This window comes from Hipposideros armiger, unplaced genomic scaffold (genome assembly GCF_001890085.2).
Source record: "Hipposideros armiger isolate ML-2016 unplaced genomic scaffold, ASM189008v1 scaffold_113, whole genome shotgun sequence".
Lineage (NCBI taxonomy): Eukaryota > Metazoa > Chordata > Mammalia > Chiroptera > Hipposideridae > Hipposideros > Hipposideros armiger.
The window spans coordinates 2,471,309-2,485,279 of record NW_017731463.1 but is presented as its reverse complement, the minus strand read 5'-3'; the positions used below and the strand labels follow the sequence as shown (position 1 = coordinate 2,485,279).

Here is a 13,971-nt window from a genome sequence, read left to right as displayed (position 1 = left end):
AAACTGTGAATGTTTCTGTGTGACATGCCCAAACCCCATTCTGGCTGATATTCATCAAATACACAAAAGCATTGTTTTTGTTTCTAAAACTGGCTGAATGGAACAAGTATCAGTAAGAGAAACAGTTAACAGTTTTATTCAGAAGTGCTAGGTTCCCTGTTGGAACCTGAAATCCATCCTATAAGTATTTATTGAGCCCTAATTATGTATCTGGCACTGTGGATGCACGACTATGAATAAAACAGATCTCTGTTCTGGAAGCAATTGCAGGTATCTATGTAAGAAGTTGGAGTTTCCCCATCAAGAACCCAGGAGAATTTACATTTCTTAAACTGGAAAACAATTTTCTCACTTCTTTATTGAAATGTTATGTGTCACTTGGCTAACTCAGAGGTGGCAACCACGCAGCCTTAGCTGCAACATCAAGTGTCTATGTTGTCAATATATTAGGAAGTGTAAAACACACACACACACACACACACACACACACACACACACACACACACACACTTATTAGGATAGTGCTGATTGTAATTTATTTAGGGCTTGATTAGTACTATTATACATTTCTTATCTCCCACTTAAATAAAGCCCGCAACAGGCAGGCTTTTAAATTTTCTCCTCAATATCATTTTATGCCTTAGGCTGGGAAGCATTAATAGAGGTATTAAGCAATAATAATAATACTTATTATTTTTATTTTCTAATTGTAATAAAACTAATAATATTTTAGTTTCTAAACTAGTTCTAATAGATGCCCATCATAGTACTAGAAATGGGAGATGTGTATCACTGAATTTATGATCTCAAGTAGCTCACGCAAGTAGTTATCTTATTGCTGTAGGGGGAAAAGGAGGATATATTCCTAAAGGAAGATTGTGTAGGAAGCTCTGAACTTTTTTTCTCAAGGCTAGTTTTAAACTGGACATTAGGGACATATACCATGATTTTCTGAAATATGAATGCTAACTGGGAAAAACAGCATAGATTCTCAAAACACAGCAGATTAGCACAGGGGAGATGTAAGAGGTCTTTGTGAAAATGTAAGTTATGAAGAACACATACAAGCACAATTAGGAAGAGTAGAGAATATTTTTCAGCTGTCTCTGTATGCATGTATAAAGATCTGTGGCTTCAAATTTGACTAGATTTTGTTTGTTTTTCAAAATCTTTCCTAAGCATTGCCCTGGTGGAAAATATCCCTGAAGGCCTTAACTATTCAGAAAATGCACCATTTCACTTATCGCTTTTCCAAGGCTGGATGAATTTACTCAACATGGCCAAAAAGTCTGTTGACATAGTGTCTTCCCACTGGGATCTCAACCACAGTCATCCGTCAGCATGTCAGGTAAGCAGCATCCTCTGTGCACGTGATGATTTTACTTATGTGCATTTTACATGCCTTAGTGTTCTTGCCTCCACGCCTCAAGTTCAAGCTCTTTTTTTTTTTTAGTCTATCTCGCCCACAGTACATCCTTACATTTATATGTTATGTGCTGTTGTTGTTAATCATGTCACTCAGCTCCTACTAGAATGCCTGGTTTTCAAGGGCAAAATCCTGTTTCGTCTTTGTATAGAGTAGGTTCTCTATACAGCGTTTGCTGTGTTGACACCTTTCGGGGGGGCACCACTTTCATCATGGTGTCTGTGGATGGCACACACCAGAACCCTGCTTTGCACCTGAATGTTACTTCTCTGATTCCATCAGTGCTTGCTGAGGCGTGTAGTTGGTTCGTTGGTGTCATAATTTGCCTTTAAGACCTAGAGCCAACTTTTTAAATAGTGAAGTCAATCTTTCCAGTATAGCTGTACATTCTTTTTAAAATTCTTTTTCTTTATTTTTCAATTACAGTTGACATGCAATATTGTATTAGTTTCAGGTATGCAACATAGTGATTAGACATTTATATAACTTACAAAGCAATCACCCTGATAAGTCTAGTATTCATTTGACACCATACATAATTATTGTAATATTATTGACTATATTCCCTATGCTGTACTTTACATCCCTCTGGCTATTTTTATAACTGGCAATTTGTACTTCTTAATCAGTTGTATAGTCTTATAGACCCTGTCATGTCTGGGCGAATAGGAAAAAGAAAGGTACTAATTATAATTACAAGAACAGCCTTTAGAAAACTGAGTAAATGATGTAAAGCCTTTCTGAATGAAATATCCTGGAGATAAGGCAATGATCCTGGTGATCTTTAGTGTGTTCTCCTGTGTATTGGTATGGCCATGATAGTACTGTTTATCCAGGCTACTCTGTCCAAGTAGACCTATGCTTAAATGTTCTACATGGGTCAAGGATGAAATCAGCTTTGTCTCTTTGTACATAAAATGTGCTGGCATTAAGCCTATATAGGCATACCTCATTTTATTGCACTTCGCTTTATTTTATTGCGCTCCACAGATGATTCATTTTTTTACAAATTAAAGGCAAGACCCTCCACCGGCAAAAAGATTACAACTTGCTTTATTGTGAGACTCACTTTATTGCAGTGGTCTGGAACCAAACCTGCAATATCTCCAAGGTATTCTTGTAATGATTACCTCATTGGTGCTTTGAAATCTATTGTTCAATTATACTATTTTCAAGTCAGAACATATCAGAAAATAGGCAAAAGCAAATGAAAAACTACAAAGGTCATACTAAAGAATTGAATAAATTTACTACAGGTGCTCCTTGACTTACGATGGGATTACATCGCAAAAAACCCATCATAAATTGAAAATATCATAAGTTGGAAATGCACTTAATACACCTAACCTACCAAACATCATAGCTCAGCCTAGCATACCTTAAACGGGCAAAGAACAATTCCGTTAGCCTATAGTTGGCAAAATCATCTAACGCAAAGTCTATTTTACAATAAAGTGTGGGATATCTCATGTAACTTATTGAATACTGTACTGAAAGTGAAAAACAGAGTGGTTGTGTGAGTATCTCTTTCACACCATCGTAAAGTCTACAAATCATGAGTCGAACCATCATAGGTCAGGGACCGCCTGTCATTGCGTTCTGCACTTTTCTATCTCTACTGTCTAAGCAGATGTTATGGGTATTTATTGCTGCATATGTTGTCCCCAAACTTAGTGATTTAAAAAATATCACTTATGTATTCATGATTCTGGGCTTAGCAGAGAGAACTCGGCTGTGATGCACATAGTGTTGACTGAGGTGGCTTGCCTGGGGCTGGAGGAACCCAGATGACTTTCCTCACAGATCCAGCATTTTTCTTAGGGTGGCTGGAACATGTGGGGGCTGGCTGCAGCTCCCTGTGTGTGTGTGTGTGTGTGTGTGTGTGTGTGTGTGTGTGGTCATTCAGTAAACCAGCCCGAACTCTCTACATGGTGGTTGTATCTTAAAAGGACAAAAGCAGAAACTGACAACTCTTAAGACCTAGGCTCTGGAATCCCAGTTGCTTCCACCCTATTCTATTGGTCAAAGCAAGTCGCAAATCCAAGATGGGAACGAGGAAATTGTTGAGAGGAATCTTTGGAAATGATATACTGCAGTCCACTGCGGCCATAGCAATCCAGATCTCTTCCACGTATAAAATGTACTCGTCTGTGCCCCCAAACTTTCATCCCATTACAGCAGAGGCTCAAGGTTTGGGATCTCTATCTGCATCAGGTCTTGATCTGATGAGGCTCCTCCTGTGGGCTTCTCTGGATTTGGAAACCTGTGATCTAACAAGACAAGCTACATCTCCCCAGACACTATGATGAAACAGGGATAGCTATAATAGATAGTTAAGTTCAAAGAGGGGGACGGAGGGCACATATCAGTCATGAGTCCATAGCAATTTTGAAACCCAGCCTGGCACATGTCACCAGTTTCTCCAAACTCTGGGAACAGGGAATGTTCCAGGATCTAGTTCTCCTCCCTGAGTGCCTTCCTAACCTGTTGTTCTCAGAAGCTCTTAGCTCCAGTCTCTGTGTTGTATTTTTCTTTTCCATAAGAGATAGCCTGTGTTTGCTTCAGACTTACTTTCCTAGTCAGCTTCCTGCCAGTAGAAATCTGAGGCCCCAGAGACCTCTTTTGATGTTAAACTATCTCTGTCCTTTTTCAGTTCAACACAGTACAGCCATTTAAAAACCTTGTAGACTTTCTATGTATCCAATTATAATCCACTCCATTAGCAAAAGGCCATGCCCACAAATATTTGCAAATGGGTCTTTCTCTACTTTGGACTCAAGGTGCTTCAAGACCTTGCCCTTAACATTGCTAGGAGCGCTTTTGGGTTTCCGGGATTCCTCTCAGTCTAGCTGAGAGGAACGAACAGGCACTCAGCACCTTGAATCTTTCAGAAGTCTCAACAAGGAGTCTTACAGCCACAACTTTGATTTTTTTTCTTTACCCTAAGGCTATTTCCTATTTTGAGACTATCTTTGCTGAGTTGAAAGACTGTCCTAGGTTCTCTACATTTTCTCAAAATTCTGCAAAAAACTAAAGAGTTCCTTCTTACCATATACCACTAAAACTTTGATAATCTCCTTAGCCAGATCCACAAATCTGGAATAAAAACATCATCATATTTTCTGTCTTCTACTTTAACTACCCTGGCGGTAATCCCAAGTGTGGCTCGGGATTAATTTTCACTGCCAGAATTATTTTTTATAATTATTTATTATATTATAATTTATGATTTTGTGTTTCAAACTTTATCATACCTGGGATGCCTACTAGACTCTTGTTTGGACAGATTTAAGTGAGTAATTCCTAAGAATTACAGGCCTACAATATAAAACAACAAATCTCCATGGAAAACAATGTACCACTTTGGGTACAAAATTACTGACATAATCAGACCGCCAGGGAGGTTAAAGCAGGCAGTAGTGATGCCTAACATCCTACCACTACTTCCTCAAGCTCCAGAAGCAACTTCTTTACTGTTCTTCTAGTCTGAGTAACAGAATGAGATTCCAGCCTCCACCACCACTCAATCTCATAGTGCCACACTCTTTAAGTTTTTGCAGCAGTAGTTTCTATTTCAATTATCTATTGTTGTATAACAAACAGCTCCGAAGTGTAGTTATTATTATTTCCTACGGTTCTGTGAGTTGGCGTCACAATTTTGCGCTCCAGCAGTGCTGGCTGGGTCCACTCATGTAGTTGTGTTCAGCTGGGAGAGCGGGTGCAGCTGGACTGCCCGAGAGCTGGCCAGACTCATTCTCCCCAAGTGGACACTCATCGTTCAATAATAACACAAGGTTTTTATAGAGCAGCTGGATCCCAAGAGGGTGAAAGCAAAAACTACAAGACCTCTTAATGCCTGGACTCCCAGAATAGTGCTTTGGCCACGTTCTGTTAGTCAAAGCAAGTCACAAGGCCAGCCCACACTCAGGGGAGGGACAGGGGACTCTAAGAGGAGCATGAAGGTACAGCAATGGGAGGAATTGTCAGCAGCAAACTTGGGAGACAATCTCATATAGCAGGGCGGATGGTGTGAGCAAGAGACAGTTGCAGTTGCCTTTCCTGAGTCCTAGAGAAGACCAGCACTCAGCCACTGGGCTAAACGGGAACCACAGCTTTCAGTGAACCTGGTGAGACATGCAGTGTGCTGGCGCCCAGGCTGGCAGCTCCCTATCGCCTCATGGGCACCAAGCAAGAGCCAAGCGTGTTAAACACACAATGGGTAGATTTGCATTTACACTGGGACTTGGTGGCCTGGGTGAACTCTATCCTGCTATGCTGTGCTTCTGGAATGATAGATTTTTCTCCTCAACTGCAAGGTGCTCTTTGCTAAGTGGCTTTCTTTTTCCCAGTAGCTACGATTTCTCTTGACCCTGCCCTCAATCCTGGTTGGCTTCCAGGATTCCTATAATCAGCCTAGATTCGGAGTTGATTGAGCTTGGAGGCTAGGGAACCTGCAGCCTTCTCCAGAGGGTGCCCATTAAGTCCATATGCAGGATTCAAGGGGCTTCTGGGAGCTGAAGCCATAGAGGGAAGCACCTAGGAGTTTGCTCAGCTCTAGGGATGGGTGGGTGGTGGTGGCTCAAACCAGTGGAACAAGGACACTCAGGTAGAGTCCCTAGGTGGGCAGTTTAGCCCTCTTCTTTAAGATGGACACAATTCTGAGGAGCAGCCAGAGGACTTCTGGCCTTTCCTTGCTTTTAACCTTTCATCCTTCAGGTGTGAGCTAAATTCTTACTACTCAAAAGTTTGGCCCTGGGATCAAGAACATCCTTATTACCTGGGCGCTTATAAGAAATGCAAAACCTCAGGCTCTGCCCTGGGCTTACTTGAATCAGAATCTCCTTTTCAACAAGATCTCCAGAAGATTCATATACTCAGAAACTTTGGAAACGTGCTGAACTAAACCTTTCTGACCCCTTGCTCCATGAGCCCAGCAAACCCTCCCGGGTGTTCAGCCTGTCTGGTTGAAGATGGGTCATTAGAAGAAGGGTCATGGCTTCTGGAGTTCCCTCATGGTCAGTATTTGGTACCACGCACAAGGCAGTGGGAAACAGATGGACGAGGTTCCAGGCCGGTTTTGTGTAACAGTGCTCAGTAAATATTTGTTGAGTAGTTGTTGAGTGGATTGTGTCCAGGTGAACTGAACTCAACTTAGATTTGGATGGAGAAGACTGGGCATTTTACAGAGACAGTGAGGGAGTAGGAAGGGAAATGACAGGGCCTTACAAAGGTCGGGGAAATTTATAAAAGGTGGGAAGAGGGGTCGATACACATGAAATCCACCTGGATTTGCTAACTGGCATTTACCAAAGTTAGGCTTCTACCCTCCCACAGAGACTGGGAGATGGGGGCCCTATCTTCAGATGTTGGCTGGAACAAACAGTAAATGTTTTTGTCAGCCTTGAGCTTTCTCAGGCAGGCACTTTCAGGGGGGCCAGGGTGATCCTAGGGATGTGGCCTGGAACTGTTAGAAATAATGTTAGTGTTTGTTTAAGTCTTTTAATGGGGGACGGGACAGGACAGGGTGGATGCCATCATTTGTGCTGAGAGTCTGCAGTCTTTTCAGGCCAAGGTTGAGGTCTGGTGGAGAAGAGGGCTCAGAGGAGCCTGGCTAGAGTTTGGTCAAGGAAAGAATAGGTTCACGGCTGACCCTAGAGTGCATTACGGTGGATGTTGCTGATATGGAAAGATGATAACACTAAGAAGCGTAGTTCAAGTCTCTCTAACACCTGGTCTACCACCAATGCATGGGCTGTTTCAATTTGCTGCCAATCACCTGGCTGTTACTGAGCTCGCACAGGAGACCCTTGTTTGAACTGATGTCTTCCGGTAGAATCATCCTGCTTTTGCCAAAGAGATGACGTGTCTTTGCTGCCTTTCATTCCCCTAACAGCACCAGGCTCCATTACAGTCTAAAACCAGTTGGTTTTCTGTAGAGCACTGAGCCTAATTTCTCTTTGCCTCTACACAAGGAGACGTCTTCTTTTGCAGACATGAGGATAGAAGGGCTTCACCTGCTTTGGAAGTGAAATGGATTTGAGCAGGCTGTGAGAATGATCTCATGAGCAGCTCCCCGCCATGGCCTGCTCTTGGTCCCCAGTGCATGCCTGTGAGGAATGGTGAATGATATGAAGGACTGAGGTGCGCAGCAATGTTTGGAGGGTCCCTACCTTGCTCAGCAAGAGAATGGATGTTCTCTTCTGCCCTAGTCTGTCGGTAGCCAAGTGACTTGCTGGGGAATCCCATGCATTGGTCCCCACTGGCCACCACCAGGCATGACTGGTCTTTACAGAGGGAGCAGGCCTGCGGAATAGAGAGTACTTCCTGGCCAACTTGCCCCATTTCCCGTCCCCCCTCTTCCCACCCTCAATCTCTAGAGCAGCATTTGCAACAGGATTTAAAGGGCCCGGGAGAGCTTGTCAAATACCACACATTTCATGCTTTTAAAAGTGTTTTAAAGAGGTTGTTTCCTCCCCTTCGTCCCCTCTGACCATGCCAATGAGGGGACAGTTGTGCAGAAATCAGGAACAGAGAAAGGAAAGCAGGTTTTTGCTGCCCACTTTTTCTCTTTGAGTACAGTTTAAGAACCTCATATTCTATTCTTTTCAGGCTACCAAGTTTTACCATTTCTAAAAAAAAAAAAAAAAAAATGGTACTGTTGCAAGCCTGTGTGACATAAAATTTACCTAATTTTTATCTTTCAAATGAAATAGGAAATTCCAGACTCTACCCAAAGTTTCAAATTTTGGGTAGCCAATCTCTGGACCTGTGATCATACTTTTATTTTCACCAAAACCTTATAAATATTAGTATATAGTCATTGATTGCTTGTTGGACTCAAAAAAATGCTAGGAAAAAATAACTCACACCCTAACTATTCAAGTAAGCTAATTTAAATTTTCTTTAAGATGTTCCGGTATAATGAAAATTAGCTCAAATACACAGCTCACTTTCCGTTAATATATTTTTTAGGGTCAGTTGAGTGACTCAGTTGCTTAAGAGCTCGCTCAAGAGTGCAACCTCTGAGCAATATCAGTTTGAGTCCCAGCCCGAGCTGAGCTGCTGCTGAGCTGCCAACAGGTGGCAGGATGGTTCAGCTAAAAAAAAAAAGAGTTAAAAAAATAATAAAATAAAATGCAGTATTTAAAAAATAATATATATATATATTTTTATTTTTAATAAAATATTTTTATTTGGGGTAATAAAATAGTCAAACATGGCTTTTGCTTCTAAACCAAGAAAGCCCAAAAAATCCTAAATGCAAACCATAAATGGCACATAGATAAACAGGAATTATAACTGAAACATGACCCATCTACTTATTATAATGCAGCTGTGAGCAAAATACACCAAGAAGCAGCGCAGCTAGTTATAGGGACACAAATAAACAGGGCACATCACGTCTGTGTCTTCTCTGAACAAGAAACAATTTCATAAGAATGAGTGATGGTCATTATTAACAGGATGATGAATGCCTGCTTTTGCTTTTTCATTTTTTGTGGGGACAGTCATTAAAAATGCATTTTTAATCTGTGGTGCCAAAGAGTTGCTGTTTTAATTCCCATTCTGAAAAACTCATCTTATCTTTCCTGCCTCGTACTAGGTAATCTCTTTGTGCTTGTTTCCTTCTCTGCTGAAAAAAACTGGACTTTCCTCAGTATTGCAGCCATGTTGAGGGCTAGTGAGGTGTACAGTTCCATGGTGACCATGTGTTCAAATGCAATCAAACTACATGGTCGGGCAAAGGTTTTGTTTCTTTCTGTCTGATGGTGAGTTTAGACCTGAAATATTGAAATGTCTAGGACATCTTGATTGCTAATTTATGGTATAAATTGATGGGGATTTATGAAATCAAGACTATTCAGGAAAAGCCAGAAAATGTGACTTGATGAAGGCTTATTAGTAAAGTTACCTAATTCGTTCAGTAAAAAAAAAAAATCCCATTCCCTGTGAGTTCACTGTAGGAACCCAATAAAATAATAATGAGCTGCAGCAACTGTATCTTAAAGAGATTTATTTATCTTAAGTCAATTAGTTATCGGCCTACGGTGAGCCATGTTTGCCAACTGATGGTATGTACATCACAGCTGTTTAATTTTGAAATATTATTATTTTTAAAATTGAGCAGCATTTGCTTGATTTAGTGAGTAGCGTGTATGAAAGCTCAGTGATGCAGGAGGTCGTTTTGGAAAGTACAAGCCAGGATCCTTCCTGTCTCTGCACAGTAAGTGCTGGCAGACTCTCAGAAAGGCTGTGGAAACGAGCCAGAAATGGAGCTCAGGTTTCCTTTTTCTCTGTATTATTAGCTTTGCGACCTTGAGCAAGAGACTGACTTTCTGTGCCTCAATTTCCTCATCAGCAAAATCAGGGTTGACGTAGTTAATACATGTGAAGCGTTCAGAACAGTATTTGACCGTTTTAGTGTCTGTGCAAGTGTTTATTGTTATCATGAGTGTTATCATTCACATTCACACTACGACTCCAGTTCAAGTCAGTTTAATTGTATTAATGAATAATGAGTTCTTATTATCGGCCTTATGCTGTGCTGGAAACTGGGGTGGTTACCTTGTAAAATTAAAAGGGAGTATAATTTCTGTAAATGTGAGATTCTCGGTGGATAAGAAGGATTTGGTAAGTTGTCATTATATATGGAATTCTGACTTTCATTTGATTCATTAATTACAAATCCATACATGCACACATAGGCCTGTCCCCACCCATCGACTCAAGCAGCTCTTGGTTAACACATCCATTCAGAAGTGTCTGCTCTGTTCCTGATGAAAAAGGGGCCACTTCAGCCTTGGTGAAGATCTGGAAGGACTCACCACCCAAAACGCCTTATTCACAATAATTATACAAGCTTTAAAATACCTTGTTTACCTCTCCATTTGTCCAGAAGTTCTTCATCAATCACTACCTGGAAAACCTGGTATATTAGTCAAGTTTCCCCAGAGAAACAGAACAAATAGAGAGATGCAGCTAGAGATAGAGATAGATATATTTGATGTATATAGGTATACGTGAAATATATCTATCTCTCTACATATATATGGAGAGAGAGAGAGAGAGAGAGAGAGAGAGAGAGAGAGAGGAGAGAGATTTATTATAAGAATTGGTTCATGCAATTATGGAGGCTGAGAATTCCCAAGAAAGCCAGTGGTGTCATTCAGCCTGAGTCTGAAGGCCTGAAGACCAGGAGAGCTGATGGTATGAGTCCAAATTTGTGTCTTGACTGCCGACAGCCAGGAGTGCTAATCCAAGGGCAGGAGAAGATAGATGTCCCTGCTCAAGCAGGGAGAAAATTCGCCCTTCCACTGCCTTTTTGTTCTATTCAGACTCTCAAAAGATTGGAGGATGCCCACGGGCATTGGTGAGGGCGATCTTCTGTACTCAGTCTACTGATTCAAATGGTAATCTCTTCAGGAGGCACCCTCACAGGCACACCCAGAAATTTTAACCAGCTGTCCGGGCATCTTAGCCTAGTCAACTTGACACATACAGTTGACCATCCCATTTGTTATCTGGTAAGATTGTGACATGTTTGCTCTTCGAACTGTGTAATTGGATAAAAAAAAAATAACCTACGACCCCAGTCTGTATTTGCTGAGAATTTGAGTTTGATGTCAATGAGATGTAGATGCCTCTGGACAACTGACATCTTGAATCTTGGATACATAAGAAATACCGTGGTCCTCTCAAATCTTCAACCACTACCGATTTTTGCCGCTTGGTTGGCTGTTGGTTTTTTCTTCCTGGTGTTTGTATTTTTATAACTGAAGATCCCTATGACCAGGCAACATTCAGTGGACTCACTTGGATGTTAGCGGGATGCATCCTGCCATTGTGCTTCCGGCAGCTGCTGCATCCGTGTGTGACTCAGGTTGTCAGGCCCTGTCTTGGACGCGTTCCTTATTGGCAATATTCTTCGTAACTGACCCTATCGATGTAGGTTAACCAACATGTGAGGGCTTTTGTTTTACCTAACTTTTAACCCTTTTCTTGGTCATGTTTGGTTCACAGCCATCCTTATCATTTGTTTATAAGTGATATTATTAACATTTTCTATCACAATCACTTTACATTTTCCACCCTCCATGCCTCCTACCCATCCTCAGGAAGCCTGCAGTCTGCCTGATTCGGTTATGGCTCTGCACGCACCAGCACCCCTTACTCGCCATCCTCACCATCTTATTAATTCTCCATCTTCAATGGCTCCCTAAGCCCTCTCCTACTTTCTTTCCCAGTCCTACTGTCCCAAGGTGGGTCTCCATTCCCTCTCCAAGCTGTTGAAGGAGACTCTTTCTTTACTCATCATGCAAACAGCTACTATTTACTTTGCAACACAGGGTTATTTCTGGAACCCACAAAAATCCATCTTTTGACGATATCATTCCCATGTAAAAGTCTGATTAAAATGTCCAATAATCTTGTGGCCTGGTCATGAAATATTTAATTAGAATTTCCTTGGTTACTACATTTTTTTTAATAATCCAGAAAAAATAAAACCACAGCAGTTTCTGCTTTTCATTTTTCCTGAAAGGAGATACGCATAATTGATGGAGACTGGATCCTTTAAATAATTGAACTTCTCTGTGTCTATTGTAATTAGTAGGCTGGAGTGAGGCAGCCGGAGAAAGGATATTGATACAACATGGAAAACACAATTTCATCCTTTGTTTTGATGTAGATCTACTATAGTTTTGGAAAACTTCCTACAGTCTGTTTTACGAAGGGACATAGAGAAAAATAAAACATGTATGAATTAATGAAAATATAGTTAGGATACATACTAATGCTCTGTTGTGATTCGGATCAGTTGAGAATGGCTTATTGTGTTTATTTTCAGTTTGCAGAACCTGGTTTTGTAGACTAGGAAACTGGCAGCCTTATTTGGGAGGCATGTGTTATAGGGCAAAAACCACAGGGTTGGGTATCAAACACATTGGACATGCCTAGTAGGTTAGCAGTTGTAGTCACATTGGGCAAATGTCATAACCCTGCCTATCCTCAATTTCCTCACCTATAAAATGGGTATAATAGTGCCTGTCTCATTTGATTTGTTCCATTTGATTAGGTAATGTTGGTAAAACAACAAATATTGGAGCTCATAAAAGATAATTGCGGTTTTCAGTTTTGTTTTCCTAGTGCAGAACATTTGTTTTCAAATTTACTGAACACTTAACTTTGTATGTAATCTTAGAGCAGGAATAAATTTTAGGTGTCCATAATGATCTCAATTTCTATTAATGGAGGTTAAGATAATTCTGCCCAGGATACTAATTAAAGTTGTCCCTCGGGGTTTAGCTGAAGAAAGGAGAAAACAAAATGTGCATATTTTTTAGGTATTAAATTCTTAACCTGCCTCTCCCAGTTTGGCACCTTTCAATCATGACTGCCAGTCACAACCACCTAAGGAGCTTTTGAAATATACTGATGCCGGCCCCACCCCAGACCAAGTTAATTAGAATATTTAAAGAGGGGCTCAGGCTTTGATGCCTTTAAAAAGATGATTTGGGGAATCCATTGGGTAGTCAGGGTTGAGAATCGCTGCCTTAAACCAACCCAGTCTAATAAACATTGCTTAATTTTTATAGATTTCAGAATAAGGTCCCTTCCCCCACTCAATTTGTCTTGTCATCCTAGTATACCCTGTTTCAATTTAATCTTATTTATTGCAGTTTTTCTCTCAGTGAGGATGTAAAAGGGCAGCAACTCATATTTGAATATTCTCCACATCCCTGGATTCTCGGGCTGGTGTCGTATTAATCCTTGTAGTGTTATTGTCTGGCGCATGACAAGAGAAGGGATTGCTTGTGGATTTGAAACAGAATTTTCTTCAGTCTTCTCAGCTCCCGGCTCAATATTATTTCAGGAAAATTGGTGCAGTGTCAGCATGAAAATGATGTCACCTTATGGCGAGATGTCCCCTTCTTTCAAAACAGCATCTTTTCCCTGCATCACAGTCAACTCAGCAAATGCTTATAAATTAGCATTTTCCCGTTTGAAACATGGCCACAAAATGACTGTGAACATGTCTTTATTGAACAAATATTTGTCCAGGTACTGTGCTGTTGCTGGGGATACAAAACCAAATAATCGATGGTCCCTATTTCCCCCTCCCGCCCAGCGCCAACTGTGGTGGGGGAGGCACAGAAGGAAGCAGAGGGTGGGAGGGCGACGGTGTCTGGATGGCAGCCCCCATCCAGGGGAAGGGCGGCCTCCGTGTTGCCCGTTCAGCTCCTTCGCTGCTCCTGTGAATCCTGGTCCTCCCTCAGCGCCCCTCTTTCCTGGTAAATTGCTGCAGCTTCCCCATCTGTCGAGTAATCCTAATTATGCTCTTCCCTGCTTTCCAGTATATTTCCAATGGAACTCATCATTCTGATATAAACTCATAAGCACCATGATTAGCAAGAGTTCAACCTCTTTCATTTTTTAAATCCAATCACATAGCCATGAATAAATCATGAACCCAAAGATAGCCTTCCCAATTATTTGGATGAAATAATGACTTTTCTTGGAAGTTTTGTTAGTTTTGTTTACTCATA

The 13,971-nt window shown here is 41.1% G+C and overlaps 1 protein-coding gene across 3 annotated transcripts in view; it reads left to right on the top strand.

Annotated features, from left to right (window-relative positions):
* The window catches only part of PLD5 (phospholipase D family member 5), a 207,759-nt gene that overhangs the window by 101,584 nt on the left and 92,204 nt on the right, over nucleotides 1-13,971 (top strand). For all 3 annotated transcript variants that reach the window (XM_019647599.1, XM_019647600.1, XM_019647601.1), the window contains one exon: nucleotides 1,180-1,348. In XM_019647599.1, coding sequence (XP_019503144.1) covers nucleotides 1,180-1,348 — 169 coding nt within the window. The remainder of the gene's footprint in view (nucleotides 1-1,179; nucleotides 1,349-13,971) is intronic.